Here is an 18,841-nt window from a genome sequence, read left to right as displayed (position 1 = left end):
TCAGTTGTTTTCACAGCGCAATGCTGTTGATGCACTAATATCCTTGAACTTACCCCGAAACGTGCAACATCAGCAGCAAGTAGAAGACAAAAAAGAGGTTGTGGGTATACAAGAAGATGTCATAGTTGGAAACCCTGCAGAGAACAAAGGAAAGCTAAATACCAGTCCATCAGAAGGGTTTATATTGTTTAATTATGGGTGCTGAGTAGACCGTATTTTTAGTAGCTACTAAAACTAATTCTGGATTTTACAAGCAGCAAACACAGATGTTGTTGATTCCAGAAAGAGACTGTACAAAAGAGAGCATCGCCTGGGTTGTTCAAGGATTGGAATAGAAGAGCGAAAAGGAAAGAGAATCAAGATGGAAAATGAGAAAAGGGTCGCTTACTTGCACCAAATGGGGATTTTGGAGGAGTGGAAATGTATGCTTCTCCCCTTCTACATCTATCACTAAAATCTCACCCTGCTTCCAAGGATCTCAAGGTGGTTAAGTTCTCCCCTCCTGTATTTTATCTTTACAGCAGTCCTGTAAGGTATGTTAGGCTGAGAGAAGGTGACTGGCCCAAGGTCACTCTGAGAGCACCACGGCTGAGTGGGAATTTGAACCCTGAGCAGGGCCTTCTGCATGGGCCACCCTGCAAACGGGCAGCATCAACAACCTGTAAACACACATTCTCTGTAGTGGCCCCCACCTTATGGAACTGCCTGATGGAAGAGGTCAGGAAAGCTTCCGCTCTCCTGGCTTCCCGCAAACGATGTTAAACTGAATTATTCAGAAGGGTTTTCTTAAACAGGTAATAAGGCTATACTAGAAGGAAACGGCTCAAGGAGATGTATTGGTGGCTGTAGACTATACTATACTAGGGGTGTGTGCTTTGGGTTTCTTTCTGATTTGGGTTTTTCTGATTTGGGTTTCTTTCTGATTTGGGTATTTCCAAATCGGCCCCATTATTGCTGAACTGATTTGAACATACCGAAGCAAAGCTTTCTGAAAGCTTCAGATCTTCAAAAGCTTTCTGAATGCTTTGGGATGCACATCCCTAGAATATACTACTCTGAACTGTTTTTTTCTGTAAATGTGCTCTTATTAGATAGTTCTGTGCAGTTTTCTGTTTTGTTTCAGCATTATTTTTTGTTTCTTCTGCTCTATATTGGAAGTCTGCTTGTTTTCAAATTTCTGCTGTTCTACCCTATTGTACTTACCTGTTGAAGGTCTCACCCAATGCTTGCATGGGTGTATAATATGTAATCTACCTTGACTCTCAGTGAGAAAAGCAGATTATAAATAATGTAAATGAATAAATAAAGACATATTTCCAAGGAATGAAACCCTTGGGATGATTACTATAAAAATAGTTCTGAGGTATGTAGATATTGAAGTAATATATAGCTTGGGGGGGAAAGGTATTTGAGGAAACTCAGGTCTTCCTTCCAAACTTAATCCATGAGGAAAGTCCAGGGGAGGACCTGTAATCCTAACTCCTCCACTCAACAAAGTTTGAAGCTTTCTTCTAGCCTAACACTGCAATCCTAAACAGAGTTACTCCAGTCTAAGACCATTGAAATCAATGGGCTTAGATTGGAGTAATTCTTCTTAGGATTGCATTGGAACGCCTAGTGGAACGCCTGGTGGAATGCTCTGTCAATGGAGACCCGGGCCCAGCGGGACATATTATCGTTCCGCCGGGCGTTCGGTGGTTGAAGGGGGCGGTGCCATGTCGGCCTCCCACCTTTGGGCTGGGGGGGTTCTCCCCACCATTGCACCTGGTTAATTTATTTCATTATTGTTTATTGTATGTTGATTTTAGAATTGTTGTTCTCCCCACCATTGCGCCTGGTTAATTTATTTCATTATTGTTTATTGTATGTTGATTTTAGAATTGTTGTTTTCTTGTTTTTATTGATTTTAACTTGTTCACCACTCAGAGCCCCTGAGCATGGGTGGTTTATAAATTGAAATATAATAATAATAATAATTGTAAGGCGCCTTCTTCCACCTGAAGTGGCCTCCTCCATTGGAGGCTAAGTTTCCAACTTTGCTGAGCAGAAGGAGAGGATAACAAGCCAGAACTTTATGCAGATTATAATAGTTAACATATGGCAGAAGCAAAATCATTCATACAGTCCACTCTGCCCAGCCTCCAGGCAAAGCTGTAAACTTAAGCCTTTTATCACTCTGCTTCCATGTGCAACTGCTGCAATAAGGCTTGCTAGCAGACCCTTAAGGCGAATTCTACAATATGAGCTATCTAGGATCTCCAGTCTAGGAACACGGGCCTGAAAGGAGCCAAGAACTTTTAAGAGTTTGAATCTGAGATAGTTCCAAGCCCTGCATACAAAAGCATTCTATCCTTTTTTTATCCCCTGCATACAATAAACTATGCAGAATGTGCATTCGTATAATTTTTCCATATGCCGGTCAAGAGCCAGCACGTTGCAGTAGTTAGAAAGTCAAGAGTAGGATATGGCAGGACCAGGTTTGAATCTCCACTCTGCCATGGAAGCTTGATAGGGGATGTTGGGCCAGTCACACATACTCAGCCTACCCTGCCCCACAGGGTTGTTGTGAGGATAAAATGGAGGAGAAAAGAATTATAAGCCACCTGGGTCCCCACTGGGGGAAAGGGCTGGGTATAAATGAAATAAGTAAGTATATAAATAAATAAAAGGTTGCTCATTTAAAAATGAAATCCTTCCCTCACATCATAGCTGACTTATGGCAACCCCTGGTGGGGTTTTCATGGCAAGAGATTAACAGAGGTGGTTTGCCATTGCCTGGGGTTCAAAAATAAGAACAGCCACACTGAATCTGACCCATAGTCAATCATCCGGTTCTACACAATGGCCAACCAGATGCCCCTGGAAGACCTAGAAGATGGCTATGGAGGCCAAAACCTTTCACTGTTATTGCCTCCCAGTAGAGGGTAACTGCTCCTGAACATGGAAGCTCCATCTCGTCACTGTGGCTTACAACCATCAGTGGACGTCTCCTTCTTCCATGAATTTGTCTCAGCCCCTTCTGCAGCCTACTAAAGTAATGGCAATCTGTTTGACTCTCAGCCACAGGTGGCACCAGGGTTTCTGGCGCCCAAGGCTGCCCCGGACTGCATGATGATGACACTGTGTGTGATATCATCATGCAGCAAGCTGGCCCCATTGGCCAGTGGGCGGCTGGGAAGGTGTGCAGAGGCTGCCCGCGCTCCCAGTCGGATGAGGCGGCTGGGTGGGGAGGTTCCACACGCCGCTCCAGATGCCTGCCGCTCCTGGCCAGCGGCTGCTGTACCCAGCGGGGGCGTGTGCAGGGCTGGCAGGCAGCACAGGGCGGGAGGGCTGGCAGGTTGCAGCAGCTGCGAGCCAGGCACGGCAGGCAGCCGGGGTGGTGCATGAGCGGCTTCCCATCCCTCCCGCTTAGCTGCCAGCGCTGCCGCTGCCAGCTCCGCAACACGTGCCCCCACCCCCAACACCTCCTCCAGTGCCCCCTTTGGCACCTCAGCGCTCAAGGAGGGGGCTGGACATGCCTCAATGGGCGTACTGGCCCTGCTCTTAGCTGTCATCTTGTGACAGTGAATCCCACAGCTTTATTACTATTTAAGAAAAGAAATACCTTATTTGTCTGTCCTGAATCTCCTGCCCATCAGCTTTGGTTCTAGTGTTATGGAGATGGCAGAAAAGTTTTCTCTCTCCATTTTCGTCCACCCCCATGCATAATTTTATTAACCATTACTGCAACCTTGGGGTCAGGTAGCAATTTTCCACAGGCCAGTTTGGCTAGGGATCCTGATGAAGTTTTGCCATCTTCTGGGCATGGAGCACGGATCACTGGGGGCAGGCGACGGGGCGGGGGGGGAGGTGGAGGTAGTTATGAATTTCCTGCATTTTGCAGGGGGTTGGACTAGATGGCCCTTGAGGTCCCATCCAACTCTGTGATTCTATGATTCTCCCCACAATTGTCTTTTCTCCCCAAACTCATAGGAAACATTCGTAATCATTTGAGTTGAACCTTTTCTGCATCTTTGGCTTCTCTTTTTTGTTCTTTTTTTCCCTGCCTGGAGAAGATTTTGGATGTCTGCCCAATTCCCTGATTATTTAAGAGAGAATGGTCAAGCTAGATCTTACCTAATGGCATAAGTAGACGCTGTAGACATTAGGAATAACACCAGCACCATGATCACCCCAGTTAATCCAGGAACTGAAACAAAAAGAAACACATGCATTGTATGCTCTGTTAAGACAAAGATACACTGGTCTGTTTTCACTACTGAAATATATAACAGGCAGCCAAAATTGAGCCTTTTAAAAACCCCATAGACTTCAATGGACTAAAAAGGGTGTAATTCGGCATACAATTGTGTTGTTATACATGGAATCATTACATGTAATTCTGATCAATGATATAATAGAGTTTGCATCAAAACATCTGCACAATGGAGCCATGTACAGATATGCAATATTTTTATACAAACCTGGAAGAAGCCCAAAGTTTGCAGAAAAATATAAAATGTATGGACTAATAAAAAAAAGGAAACCAAGAGAAGCAGTGTTTGTTTCTTTAACAACAAGATACCATGAAGATTTTGTAAAACTACATTGAGAAATCATGAGATATTCCACATGGATTTTTTCCCATCAGTGCTGGCTGTATACTGCTTTGATTTATCCCCTTATTTCCACACACTTTTTTGCCTTTAGTTTACACTTTGGTTTTTGGGTTTACTCCGGGGGCGGGGGTGTCAAGTTTTTTGAGAGACTACTTTTACCCTGATCATTTTCTGAAAGCCAATTCTGAGTCGATTTTTTTTTCTCGTGTGCAATGTTTCTTTTGGTTTCATTTGCTCTGCCCACTCTCACCCACCTCCATCCCATTTTTCGAGGACTGGACATTTGTCATCATCAAGCTGCTCCTCCCACCACCTTCCTTTCCCCCTTCCTGGCTTTGTTTTGTATCTTTTTTTTAAATCATCATTTTCATAATATTATATCAACCTACTGTTGTAACAATATGTGCAGCAGATTCTCTGTATTCCCAGTTACTTTTTTTTTTTTAAAGTAAGCCAGTTCTGTTGGAGAGATATGCCTTTCCCCTTCTATCTCTGTAATGGAGTGGTCGATATAATACTATGAACATGACAATTTTAAAAAATTGCTAAAGCCCTGGTGGCCCAGGGTGAGGGGGAGCCCAATTCTGGTACCAGAAAAAGCAGCACAGCTTGAAAAGCACATCGCTGTTGCTGCTCCAGGGTCCATCCCCATAGAGGCTGGTTTGCCCAGTTGGTGCTGTCTTCTTCCCCTCTGGCTCTGGGTCAGCCCATTCCTGGCTCTCCAGTTTGGACGGCGGTGGGGGTGGGGTTAGGTATGGGCAGGGGTCATTTCGTATAAAAAGAGTGGGAGGAACTCATTAGCATAACTCATTAGCATATGCCACGCCCCTTGCCAGCACTGGAAGTGTGTCATTAGCATAACTGATTTGCATATGCCACACCCCCTGACATCACCTATCCTGGCTGTTTTGGACCCAATCCTGGCCATTCAGGGCCGAAACTGGGCCCAAAATGGCAAAAAGGGGCTGAAAATGGCTGAAAAGGGGCCCAAAATGATCAGGATCGGGCCGCTGCTGAGCGGGAGAGTGATCCACCGCCCGTAAGAGGCCCGATCCAGGCTGTTTCGGCCCCAATCCAAGCCGAATGGGCCCAAAATGGCTGAGTCAGGTGAGCGGGGCCACCTGTCATGTGACCTCTTCGAGGAACTGCCAGAACTGCGTTCCTGTGTGTTCCCCCTCGAAATGAGCCCTGGGTATGGGTGATGCAATGACTGGCAGTGAGTTCATTTTCTATCTTCTTTTTAATTCAGCCCTCATATCCACATAATATAAATACATAAATGTTATACGCTTGTGCCAAAATCAAAAAAGGGGAGTGCTGTGATGTCACCAATGATGCCACCAATCTCAACAACACCCTCCCTTGAAAATCCTGACTATTTAAGGCTTGTGCAGAATAAAATAAACCAATTCCTCCACAGTAATAAGCAGAGTGTGTGGGAAAGCTCCTTGATAGCTATTTGGAGGGCTGCCAGGCAATCCCAACCCACACAGCTGAAGCTTCTAAGCTGGGGGTTAGTGCAGTGCAGAAGGGCAGACAAAAAATAGGAGGAATAGAAGATAAAGCTTGAGGGAGGAGGACCCAAAAAGCTAAGAAGGGAAAGCAAAAGGTGGGTCGGTGGGTGGGTGAATGAGGTCAGAGGCTGTTGTGGGTGGGCAAAACATGGGAAGTAGGTGAGAGAGGCATAGAAGGAAAGTGGAGAAGCTTGCTGGGGGAGGGAGAGCCGAAGATAGGGGGGAGAGATACAAAAAGGGAGATAACTGAGTAAAAGGAGAGGCTGCAGGTATTGCCAGGGGAGGCAAAGGGGGAAAAAAGAGTAAGAATGGAAATGAGATCCCTCCCCCTAAGAAGTTCTCCATTTGTATAGGTAAATTGCATAATTCTAGTTTACTGGCACTTAAACATCACTGAAAAAGTATAAACATTTTTTGCATGTGGTGTGGTAGCTTGGCACTGATCGTTCCAAATTGCAGATGGAAAACTGAGGCTACAAGGCTGTACCAAGTTCCTGGGCATAATAAAACTCAAACCAAGAACCTGCTAGCTTACAGATCATGTTCTTTGCTACTACGCAACACCAACTTTCAATGCAAAAGCTCATCAAAGCATCTTAGTTTAAATTCTGCTGATGGGGCAAGCAGAGGAAAAAATCCCTCCTCCTCCCCAGGAATCTGCAAGTCCATCAGGGAAAAAGAAACTCGCGCATATGAAACACCATTGACTGATTGTGAAATACAATAGATGTTAGAATTAACCTGCATAACAGATCAATGTTGTCCCCAAACTGCTGCCTGTCCATTAGAGCGCAACGGGAAGACCGCTAATCCGCATCTCGACATGACAGCGGGGAGGCATTTTAAAGTGATTGGTATTTAACTATCAAAGCTGGTGGCCCAAGAAATGAAAAATCTCAAAGGAGCGGAGGAGGGAAGCCAAAGAAATGGTGCACGGCTCTTGCACATTCTATATCTGAATGGACACAAATGTATTCATGGCTTTCCTCCCAGGAAAGTGTCTTTAGGACTGCAGCCTTAACCACAACTGTACAAAATATCCATGGACTTCCTGCAGGGAGAGGCTATTTGGATGAGGAATTACACAATTTTAAGGCTGACAATGAAGAAATTGAAATTGTTGAAGATTCTCTATTCCTTGGCTCAATCATCAACCAAAACAGAGGCTGCAATGAAGAAATCAGAAAAAGAGTGAGATTTGGAAGAGCAGCCGTGAGGGAACTAGAAAAGATACTTAAGAATAAGGATGTCTGTCTGGGGACCAAGATCAAGATAATTCATACTATGGTATTCCCCATTACTATGTATGGATGTGAAAGCTGGACAGTGAAGAAAGCTGACGGGAAGAAAACTGATTTATTTGGAATGTAGTGCTGGAGGAGAGTTTTGCAGACACCGTGGATGGCCAAAAACACAAATAAGTGGGTTCTAGATCAAATCAAGCCTGAATTCTCCCTGGAAACTAAAATGACAAACTGAGGCCATCGTGCTTCGGTCATATCATGAAAAGACAAGGCTATCTGGAAAAGTCAATAATGCTAGGAGAAGTAGAAGGCAGTAGGAAAAGAGAAAGACCCAAAATGAGATGGCTTGATTCAATAAAAAACCACGTCCTCCAGGTTGCAAGAGCTGAGCAACTCTGTTAATGATAGGATGTTTTGGAGGTCTTTCATTCATACTATAATCAGAAGTGACTTGATGGCACGTAACACATACACACCCTATAGGCATCCCTAGAAACTCCAGCACATGGAATGCCCACAACCCCCGAGGCTCCAAAAGGAGTTTTTCCCTGTATTCACAGGAACTGCTTCTGACAATATCCTTATTTTTTTAAAAAAAATGTATACATTAAAAAAGGCAAATGTTGAGAGTTAAACTTAAGAAATAAAATTGAGACTGATTAATTCCAAGAATATCTTTTAACTCAGATGGCTTATATTTCATTTTTATTTGCAAGTAAGAGTGACAAGAAAAACATTTTTGGTACCCCTATTTATTTTTGGCACAGAATTGTGCTGAGAGATGCTGAGCACTACTAACATCCCCCTCCCCCATGCTGTACAGCCTAGCACCAACTAGGCAGCTGCCTAACAATATTCATGATATACTGGATGGGGGATACACTTCTGGGCAGTAGTATATGTGAAAGGGATCTTGGGGTAAGAGCGGACTGTAAACTGAATATGAGCAGTCAGTGTGATGCGGTAGCAAAAAAGGCTAATTCAATCTTGGGTTGTATCAAAGGGGCCATAGCGTCGAAATCGCAGGAGGTCATAGCCCCTCTCTATACTGCCTTGGTCAGGCCGCACCTGGAGTATTGTGTGCAGTTCTGGAAGCCTCACTTCAAAAAGGATGTGGACAAAATTGAGAGGGTGCAGAGGAGAGCGACAAGAATGATCAGGGGTCTGGAGACTGAGCCCTACGAGGAAAGGCTGAGGGCCTTGGGAATGTTTAGTTTGGAGAAGAGGAGGTTGAGGGGGGCACGATTGCTCCCTTTAAATATTTGAAAGGCTGTCATTTGGAGGAGGGCAAGGAGCTGTTCCAGTTGGCAGCAGAGGATAGGACCCGAAGCAATGGGCTTAAATTACATGCAGAAAGGTACCGGCTGGATATTAGGAAAAACTTTTTCACGGTCAGAGTAGTTCAAAGGTGGAGTCAGCTGCCTAGGGAGGTGGTGAGCTCCCCTTCACTGGCAGTTTTCAAGAAGAGGCTGAATGAATACTTGCCAGATATGCTTTAGGCTGATCCTGCACTGGGCAGGGGGTTGGACTAGATGATCTGTATGGCCCCTTCCAACTCTATGATTCTATGATCGCTCAGCGCACTCGTCTTTGTCCAGATTAATGCATGGCCAAGAGGAGAACTGATGTCTTTTCCATCAGAAAATGTACCTGGCAAAGAATAGATTGATTGTGTTCCATACAGTCAAAGCTCTGGTAGGAAGAATGCACTGAGGAGGCATACAAAGAGACCTACACAGTAGAAAGCATCAGCCTCATACCATGTCAGAGATCTCGGATCATAGCAAAGTGGGCATCTAGGGAAATTTTATGCCTTACTGCTCCAAGGGCCTCAAGAAAAATATGTCAAACCAGTGTTGGAAATGTGTGGAACACACAGGAACATTTTATCATATGTGGTGGACATGTAAAGAAGTCCACAAATTCTGGATAATGGTGCATAACCTGTTACAACAAATTTTACAATGTACAATCCCTTTTAAACCTGAGATATTTTTGTTAAAATTGTGTACCAGAAGGAATTGGAAGTGATCAGAAATATTTTATAATTCATGGAGTAACAGCAGCAAGAACTCTATTGGTATCCTTCTGGAAAAGAGCAATAATACCCCGAGAAGAAGAATTGATAGCGAAGACAATGGAAAATGCAGAAATGGACAAACTAACTTCATTAATGAAAGGACAACTAGAAGAAGATTTTGCAGCCCCCTGGACACCATTTTATGAATGGATAAAAAATAAGTATACTGACTTGAATGTAATAGCTATATGAAGACACTACTGTAATGTATTACCAATAATCACAGTTAAATGTTTGATGAAATGTTATGTTGAAAGGACACAGCTAAGTAGAATTCTAACTCGAGCAGACTCTATGATATATATTTGATATTCTCTCCCTACTTTTTCCCTTGTCCTCCCCTATCCCTATATGAGAAAACTAATAAAAAGCTATTTAAAAAAAAAAGATGGAGTACGTGGTTCTGCCCTCCACCATCTTACCCATCATGATTGTTAGACTGACAGAGTGATTGGTTCACTGTCATCCAGTGAGCCTCATGACAGATTTTTTCTCAGGTCTCCCCAGTTCCAGTCTGAGATGCTAACCACTACACTGCACTACTCTATTCTTGGCATGCAAAAGGTCCCAGGTTCAATCCCCAGCATCTCCAGTTGAAAAGACCAGGTGAAAGACCTTCACCTTTGACCCCAGAGGGCCACTGCCAGTCTGAGTAGACAATACCGACCTTGATGGTCTGATTCAGTGTAAGGCAGCTCCATGTGTATCTAGCCACACCAGACCTATTACCTCACGCGCTTGAGGCACGACATGCAGTTACTAAGCACGACATGGAGTCACTAAGGTCACTGATCTTTCACTTCCCAGGTAGGCTCTAGACATGCTCAACAAAGGGTTCCATTTTGAAAACTGTTTGTCAGCTGTGGGAATTCAGCCTAAGTGCAGAGTCAGGGATGACCAGGTCTATATAAGAAAGTATTGGGTATACTTTATTTGTGTCAGGAGGCAACCTTTTCCACATTTACCTGAAAGTAAGCTCAACCGAACACAATGGGGCCTAACCCCAAGTAAACATGCAGAGGTTTGAGGTGTGTGATAGGCAGACAGAATAGCAAAAGTATCTAGAACCTTCTATCCGCCATGAGCCCGCTTGCAGGGAGGGCAGAATAGAAATGAATGAATGAATGAATGTTTTGTTTTGGAAATTAAGATTCTGCAAATCGTTTTTCCTGATGGAATAAGTCGATTACATTGTTTTGGAACAGAATGCATGCTGCCGTAATAAAACATGAGGATTTTTTTTAAAGGAAAAGAAATAGCTGCCGATGCTATTCTTTGTTCCCAGAGAGATCAGTGATGACGACGCCAGAGCAAAATAGATGACAGCCCATTTCCATTCTGCAAACAGAGGTCTGACAACTTATCTGAGCAACGTCCTTGTACAGCAATTACTGCAGACTTACCCGTAGCAAACAGGAGCTTCCTGGGATCCTAGAAAGCAGACAAGGACAGCATTGAATTCTTTCATAAACTTCGGCAGGGATCACAGTTCATTTTCAGTGCAATCCTAAACAGTTACACTCTTCTTATTCAATTGAAGTCAATGGGTTTAGAAAGATGTAACTCTCTTCAGGATTGATCCTTTTTATATATTACATTTCAGCCTTGTCCATTTTCCGCTCACAACAGGCCAGATGATTGGAAGGAACCAACCACAGCCCACGTCTTCCCAAAACCCTACAGCTGTTCCTCTGTTACAGCTGATTTCCGCTTTTGCATTTTTTTAAAAAAATTATATACAGCCTTTTTCCTTATTCAATTGGGTTGACATAGCAATGGTATAAAACATTATGACAAAGCAAGAAAATCTGGTACTAAACGAAGCAATTCTATAATAATAATAACAACAACAACAACAATGACAATGACAACAATAACAACAACAACAACAACAACATTTGATTTATATATCGCCCTTCAGGATGACTTAACACCCACTCAGAGCAGTTTACAAAGTATGTCATTATTATCCCCACAACAAAACAGCCTGTGAGGTGGGTGGGGCTGAGAGAGCTCTGAGAAAGCTGTGACTGACCGAAGGTCATCCAGCTGGCTTTGAGCAGAGTTGCGGGGAATCAAACCTGGCTCTCCAGATTAGAGTCCTATGCTTTTAACTACTTCACCAAACTGAACAGCTCCCCTCCATCAGATCAGGAAATTCAACTGGACTTCCAAAGTCAGGTCATTCCTATGCATCACAGCAAAGACTCCATTTGATGTAAGAAAGGTAACAGGGCCTAATTAGAAGATCTCAAACAGCACAGGAACTCAAACACAATTAGGCGTGTTGTGCTTTTCATCCTTCAAGTTACTAACACACCAAGAACGGCAGGATTTGAGTTCAGTTGCACCATAGGGACCGACAAGATTTTCAGGGTATAAGCGTTCAAGGGTCCAAGCTCCTTTCTTCAAACACAACTCCCCCCTTCCAAAAGCACTAAATCTCTAGGTCTGCCTTGATCAAGTTTTATAGAGGCAGCATACACATTTTCCAAATAAATCAACTAGCATAAAGCAAAACTGAACTGTTCATATATAATGATGGAGCTTAATTGGCTTAACTGAATGGCATCTTGCTCTTCCATCACCTTCAACTGGGCCCAGAAGGGCATTACCACCCTTTGCCCAAGCTTGATGGATCCTGCAAAGCCTATGGGCACTGAGTGCCCAACCAGACTTCCATAAAGGTTTCCTGACAGCTGAAAGCAATTTTGATGATGATGATGACGACAACGACGACATTCAATTTATATACCGGCCTTCAGGACAACTTAATGTCTACTCAGAGCCGTTTACAAAGTGTGTTATTATTATCCTCACAACAATCATCTTGTGAGGTGGGTGGAGCTAAGAGAGCTCTGAAAGAGCTGTGACTGACCCAAGGTCACCAAGCTGACCCAAGCTGGTTTCAAGCGAAGGAGAGGGGAATCAAACCTGGTTCTCCAGAATAAATAAATCTGCCTTCTCACCTCACCGTGGAAGCTGGCTGCATTGAGTGCAAGAAACTCCTCGCTGTAGTTCACAGAGAAGTTCAACGCGTTCACCAGGTGAGCGGCAACGTGGACCACTGGAAAGAGAGAAAGGTTCAGTTCAACAAACTGCATCCTCCCCTACCTGTGCCGCATGTTCTAACAAAACTTAAACAAAGATGACCAGTTGGGAAGGGCAGGAGAGGACCTGATGAAGGTTTATGCCTTTATGTACAGGGTGGAGAAACTGTAGAGGGAGAACATGCTCATCCTGTCCCAAAATACTAGAACTCAAGGATGTCTCAATGAAGAGGATGAGCAGCATTTACTACAGGCAAAAGGAAGTGCTTGGACACAATGCTTGATTAACTTACGGACTCACCACCAGAGGACATAGTGATGGTGCTAGCCTTTCTGGCTTTAAAAGAGGATTAGACAAATTCATGGAGGAGAGGACACGTCTAATCCGGCAGGAAGCCCTTCTTGTAAGCAAAAATTTATCATGCGTAAGGCAAGAACGGTGATCACAATGGCTTCTACTGCCACCCGGAGCTTATTTTGCTCAAAGCAAAACAAACAGAAACAGAAATTGGACAGGTGTGAACGGAGGAGCACGTTTTTACACTACCAAATGCAGCTTATGAAAGTATCAGAATGCAGTAACTTCACCGCGGTGTATGCAACAGAGTGATTTGCTTAAGATCTTCCTTGCGAGTGTCTTATGTCCCTTTGCAAGATTCAGATGAGGAGTTATCTAATCCAGATCTTGATACCGACACACTAAGTTGGCCAAGCCAACTCCCCTTAGGGAAAACTTGGTGGGGTAGCTCTAGCTCAGGGTGGTGGTGGTTATACCACCTCTGAGGAAAGCATAACCACCTCTGGGCCTGCATCCACTGCCAGTCATCCATCCTCCTTTCCACTTACATATCCAAAGCTCCCAGAAGACCTGCTTTCCCACCAATCTCCAATGTCACCACCACTAAATCCCCCTTCACTGGAGACGCCAGAGGATCTGTAGAAGATCCCAGAGCTCCAGAAATGAGTATGGGCCCTTTAAGAAGAACTTGTTGACCTAGGATGGTAGGTCCTGGCTACAGCTCTCTGAACCTGCTCCAGTATTTAAGAGTTCGGTCTGGATTCCAGCAGCCATTGCAACAAGTTGTCCACCTTGGAGCTATCCAAGGTTCTGTAGCTTCTCTCCAACCAGCTCTGATCTATAGCAGCTCTACGTTTAGGGGTTCTAACATGAACTTGATGTTGCCCTGCAGACATGCAGCCAAGACTGGATAACAACAAGAACAATAATAACAGTGTGCTTATATGCCACCCTTCTGGACAGATTAATGCCACACTCAGAGTCTCGATGTTATCATTATCCCCATAATACAGATGGGGAACTAGAGCTCAGAGGAGTGGCATATTACCCAAGGCCACCTGCAGAGTTCATGGCAGTAGTGGGATTCAAACCAGCAGCGTGCTGATTCGTAGCCCCTCCAATTAACCACTATGCTGCAGCAACTCTTGATAGTATGCATCTGGACAGGATTCAGATCAGTTTGACACAGCCAAGCCCCAAATTTAGACTTGGAGCAGGGCTCCCAAGCTCAATAGCTGAGGCTCCTGTGCTCAATAGCTGATGCTGCAGAGGGCTGCAGAACAGCAGGAAGAAGATACTGCTCTGATGACCAAGCAAAGCTCCTATCTGGCCTGACCAGGCCAGAGACTTCATGCTGCCTACCAATCACAGAGCTTGATGTTGCACAGTCCTGACCTTGTGCCTGCCGAAGTCTCTTGAGACCCAAGCTCCAATGTCCTCAGGTGCTTACTATGCCAAGCCCTAGCCATGGAGTCTAAAGTTCTTGGCTTAAACTCAAATCCTGAACATTCTCCCAGGTCCATCACTACGTATATGTCAATGACGTATAGAAAGTTATGCCCACATCAGAAACAGTGTGGGCCTGTGCTTGGCAGCCAGCATAGATGACAATAAGGACCTTTTCTTTAAAGTGTTTTCCTAGAGAAGCAAAAACAGTGCTATAAAGACTGACAGATTTATTGTGGCTTTTCTGGAGTACAACCCACTCAGGGTGTTGCTCTCCGCTGACATAAATCTCTGTCTATTTAGGGATGTGTCTGAATTTTGTGAAAACTTGAAGTTTCTGTCATGGTTTCTGACAGTTTCTGACGCACGTTCGTTTGGCACATGATGAATCTGCAGTCTTCTTGCAACAGAAACATTACTATTATAAAAAGTGTTCCTTCCCCCATCAATTGCAGAAGTGGCATGAAAGGGGGGGGGGATGTGGAAATTGGAAATACATGCAGTAAACATGGGAAGGAATGAAACGGTCGACAACATAGAAAACTAAAAAGAAAGGGGAAAGGGAACATTTGTAGATACCTAGTTTAAAATGGTCTGACCTGGTTCATTTGCATGGAACATCAACATTCCATTAGACAAACAAAAGGAGTACTTCCTCATATAATAACTGTGGAACTCACTGCTACAAGATGTGGTGCTGACCACAGGCTTAGATGGATTTAAAAGGGGATTCGTTAGGTTTACAGTGGATATGTCTGTCATCCACAAGAGCTGGATGGGGCCTTCATATTCAGAGGCAGGATATGAGTGTCAAACGTTGAGGAAGAGTCAACAGGTAAGTGTTGTTGCCAGAGGCCCCTTCTTTCCAGTTCCCCTGTGGCGTTGCACTGGCAACTTTCAAAAACGAGATGGACCACTGGCCTGATATTGCAGTTACCCTTTATTCTTATTCTAGAAGCACACCTATCCATTGCTGTTGTGTTAAAGCACAAATGGTTCAGCTCACTCTGTGAATCTATTTATGCACAGCTTACCCGGAGAAGAATTATACATGAGCCTTCGCCCTGTATAAATTATGCCTTAATAGCAAGGCTCCTGCTGAACCTTTTAAACAGAGGCATAGAAGTGAAATAGGCAGAGACTAGTTAGTCTGGATCCCCTCGATATCTGACAGGCATCAGCCACGTAGAACAATCCGTGCCAAAGAATCTGCGCTGAACCGGCATCCGCGCTTCTGTGTTTAAATTGGCTGTGCTTGATCTGATATCGGCGGTGCCGGCAAGCAGTGATTTTATGAGACAGGGTTCAGCACGATTTTATGAGACAGGGAAGACAAAGCCTCGGAGCCTGTCCCCGAATGCAAACCTCCTCCCAGAGATTAGAAAGTCTGAGAAACAATCCACAGGTTTACAGGAGGAACGGCGGAACAAGACTACCCCCTCATGTACTGCCAGAGAAAAGCCACAGATCCCTCATAATGCTGAACGTGCTTCACAGCGAGAGTCAGCATTTCTGGCTCCAGAGAAACATACCCGAAAAGATGCATATCGTAACGCCACAGGTTACATGGAAAGTTTTGCTTTTATCCAGCAGCCTCCTCGTTTTCCGGCTGGCCACCTGGGGGAGTGACAAGAGGGGTAAAAATTAAATTCTCATCTAAAAGTGAGTCAGTGAGTCTTCTGAGGGATGGATCAATGCATGCAGAGTTCTAGGGACTATGCTATATTAGATTGCAAGTGCACCGCCATGACAGACATCCCTGCACACTGAAAGCTAGCATATCCAGGAAAAAAGATTCTAAGAAAGCACACTCCAGCCTCTGTTATGGCAGCGGTATACACATAGTGATCTTTTGACATCATGCATGTTCCACCATGTCATAAAAATCTGGAGACAGGCAGCTATCAGGATAAAAGGCAGTGTAAGTAAAGACAGAACCCTTTCTTACGTGCAAACCTCCACTTGAAGCAAGTGTCCTCTACTTTTTTGAGTCTGTGGGCTCTTTTGAAACTGTGAGTGTGCCCCAATCTATGGGGTTACATTTCCGTGGTTCAGATGCCAGGAAAAGACCCCATCTACTTTCTTTAAGCACATGGGTGGGCACCAGGTCAAGTGCTGGTGGGCACATCGGTGCCAATGGATGCCATGTTGACCAAGAGACTGAAATTGATGCATTTAAATATTTATGCCTTATTTTTATTTGCAGCTCAAGGCTCACAAATCCCAAATAAACCACACAAAATGCTACAAGGCCCTGAACAACCTCACCAATATGCGCCGAAGAATAGATTGGTGTGGGTAAACTGGCTCTCTGCCTACCACAGTTCTATGCCATGGCACCCTTATGAGAGGCATGGCACAATTTGGGATTAAAGCAAAATTGATAAGCATGAAGCCTGAGGTTCTAGCCAGTTGAGGGGTGTGTGTGTGTGTCACTGTCAGGGAAAGGGCTGCAGTTAAAAAGATCAGGTGGACGGTGAGGTGAAAGACCTCTTTCCCGAGATGCTGGGGAGCTGCTGCCAGCCCGAGTAGACAATACTGACCTTGATGAACCAAGTGTCTGACTCAGTAAGAGGCAGCTTCATGCGTTCATGTGCGTGATGATAAATGAATAAAATAGCCAACGACAACTGTGTGATAGAACTAGTCCCAAATTTTCTCTACAGCACATCACACCGAGAGGCCACTGGTGATAACTGAACATCTGTTCAGTGCTGATAATCTGAGAGCCAAGCTACAAGTGACTTTTTTCACATGTAGAACACTTGATCGTTTTCGCAAGTTTTCCTGGGAACTGAAGTCCCAGTGTCCTTCCCCTCTCTGTTAGAATCACTGCCTGAAGAGCCAGAGAAAGCTGGCTGCAAATCGTTCCTCCAGTCACAAGCCCGCTATCAACGATCATTTGGGGTCGGGCAGCTGCTACTTTCTCCCTGGGCATCCTGCTCCTGGGGAGCTGCTCTGGAGAAAGCCGCCCTTCCCTTGCTCCTGAGCTCCTGGAGAAAAACTGGAATGAGGGCATGTTAGAGCAGCAGCAGATTCTTCTGTTGTCGCTGCAGCTGGAGCTTCACCAACACGGTGGCTTTCTCCAGAGCAGTTCCCCAGGAGCAGGATGCCCAGGGAGAAAGTAGCAGCTGCCCGCCCCCAAACGATCGTTGAGAGCAGGCTTGTGGCTGGAGGAATGATTTGCAAAAGCTGCTGCTGCCGCCAGCTTTCTCTGGCTCTTCAGGCAGCGATTCTAAGAGAGAGGGGAAGGACACTCGGACTCCAGTTCCCAGGAAAACTTGCGAAAACGATCAAGTGCTGTCCACGTGAAAAAAGCCACTTGTAGCTTGGCTCTCAATGAGCGTATGCAGCCACATGGCAATGTGATTTTTCAAGAGACATTGGTTCAAATTCCCACTTTGCCATGAACCAGTGCCAGATGATTTTTGGGCCTGACATTTTTTCCCCTCAGACTAACCTGCACCACATGGTTGGGGCTTGGATAGAAGGGGCTGGTTAATGTATATACCAACCTGACCTCCTTGGAAGAAAAGGAGGTAAGTTGGGGGTTCTACAGTGCAGCTGTGGATAAGTCCCATTACACCTCAGCACACAAGTAGGTTTTAAAGCTGACATTTCTAAGAGTGACACACAACTAAGTCAGAAATTTTTCTTATTAAGTGATTATCACTGCTGCCTGGAGCACCCTGGAGCTTCATGGAGGAACAGTGGGATACAACGGCAACTAATTAATTACTTAAAATGGAGAAGTTCTAAAAACTGCCAAACATTTGCATGCTTCCTACCACGCACTGAAAACCATAGGGGAAACCATCCTCCACAGCTGTCTATTCACATCTCGTTCATTCACCATATTCCAGTTTTTCTCTCTTACCTTCTGTGACCCTCGGAGGAAAGCCAGGAGAATACGGCACATAGGCAAAAGGACCAGACTGCAGTTGAGGTTGAGGACAGATGCCGAAGCTCTGCTGAGGCACAATCCTAGCTGAACAAAGACCGCAAGGGTTAGAATCAGGCCTCTGGAAACTGGTGTCCACTAAAGACAATGTGAAGTCCCCATATACCCCCCAAAATTGTGAAGGGCCCGACATATGAAAAAGGCCACACCTCGGACTTGATTTTTTGCATTGAACCTTTGAGAGGAAGTCTTCTTCCAGAACTGGACATTCCACATGAACCATGATCTGACCATTATCTACTGGAGGTAAGGGTGAATATGGCCCCGAGACCCTGATAAAACGGTCCACCCATAGAGGCTCATGGATCCTTCTGGAATTCAAAATGCTCTAGGGGATTTTAGAACCCCGTACACATTCTCTGCAGAGGATGCAGTGCAAGCTTGGAATGGGAAGGTCCTTGAAGTGATTGACAAGACAGTTCCTCATCGTCCTCTCCTGCCCTTGGGGAGGAAGCAAGCCCCATGGTTTACCATGGAGATGGGTGACCTAAAGAGGGCTGGAAGAAATCTTGAAAGGCACTGGCAGAAAACTCACACTGAATCGGATATACTATAGAGCCTACTGGAAGACCTATGAAGCAGTGGTGACAGCAGCGAAGAAATGATATTTCACTGCAACCACTGCTGGTTCCCAATGGTTTAAGGTATCT

General features: G+C 44.8%; 1 protein-coding gene across 1 annotated transcript in view; it reads right to left on the bottom strand.

The window, feature by feature from the left end:
• The window catches only part of NOX4 (NADPH oxidase 4), a 154,037-nt gene that overhangs the window by 108,517 nt on the left and 26,679 nt on the right, over nt 1-18,841 (bottom strand). Inside the window, exons 3-8 of the mRNA XM_054973924.1 lie at nt 18,108-18,218; nt 15,763-15,847; nt 12,406-12,503; nt 10,840-10,867; nt 4,117-4,189; nt 54-134 (exon numbers count right to left, since the gene is read on the bottom strand). Of these exons, the coding sequence (XP_054829899.1) occupies nt 54-134; nt 4,117-4,189; nt 10,840-10,867; nt 12,406-12,503; nt 15,763-15,847; nt 18,108-18,218 (476 nt within the window). The remainder of the gene's footprint in view (nt 1-53; nt 135-4,116; nt 4,190-10,839; nt 10,868-12,405; nt 12,504-15,762; nt 15,848-18,107; nt 18,219-18,841) is intronic.

Source organism: Eublepharis macularius, chromosome 3 (genome assembly GCF_028583425.1).
Source record: "Eublepharis macularius isolate TG4126 chromosome 3, MPM_Emac_v1.0, whole genome shotgun sequence".
NCBI classification, from domain to species: Eukaryota; Metazoa; Chordata; class Lepidosauria; order Squamata; family Eublepharidae; genus Eublepharis; species Eublepharis macularius.
The sequence above is the reverse complement of the archived record's forward strand: the minus strand, read 5'-3'. Positions and strand labels throughout refer to the sequence as shown.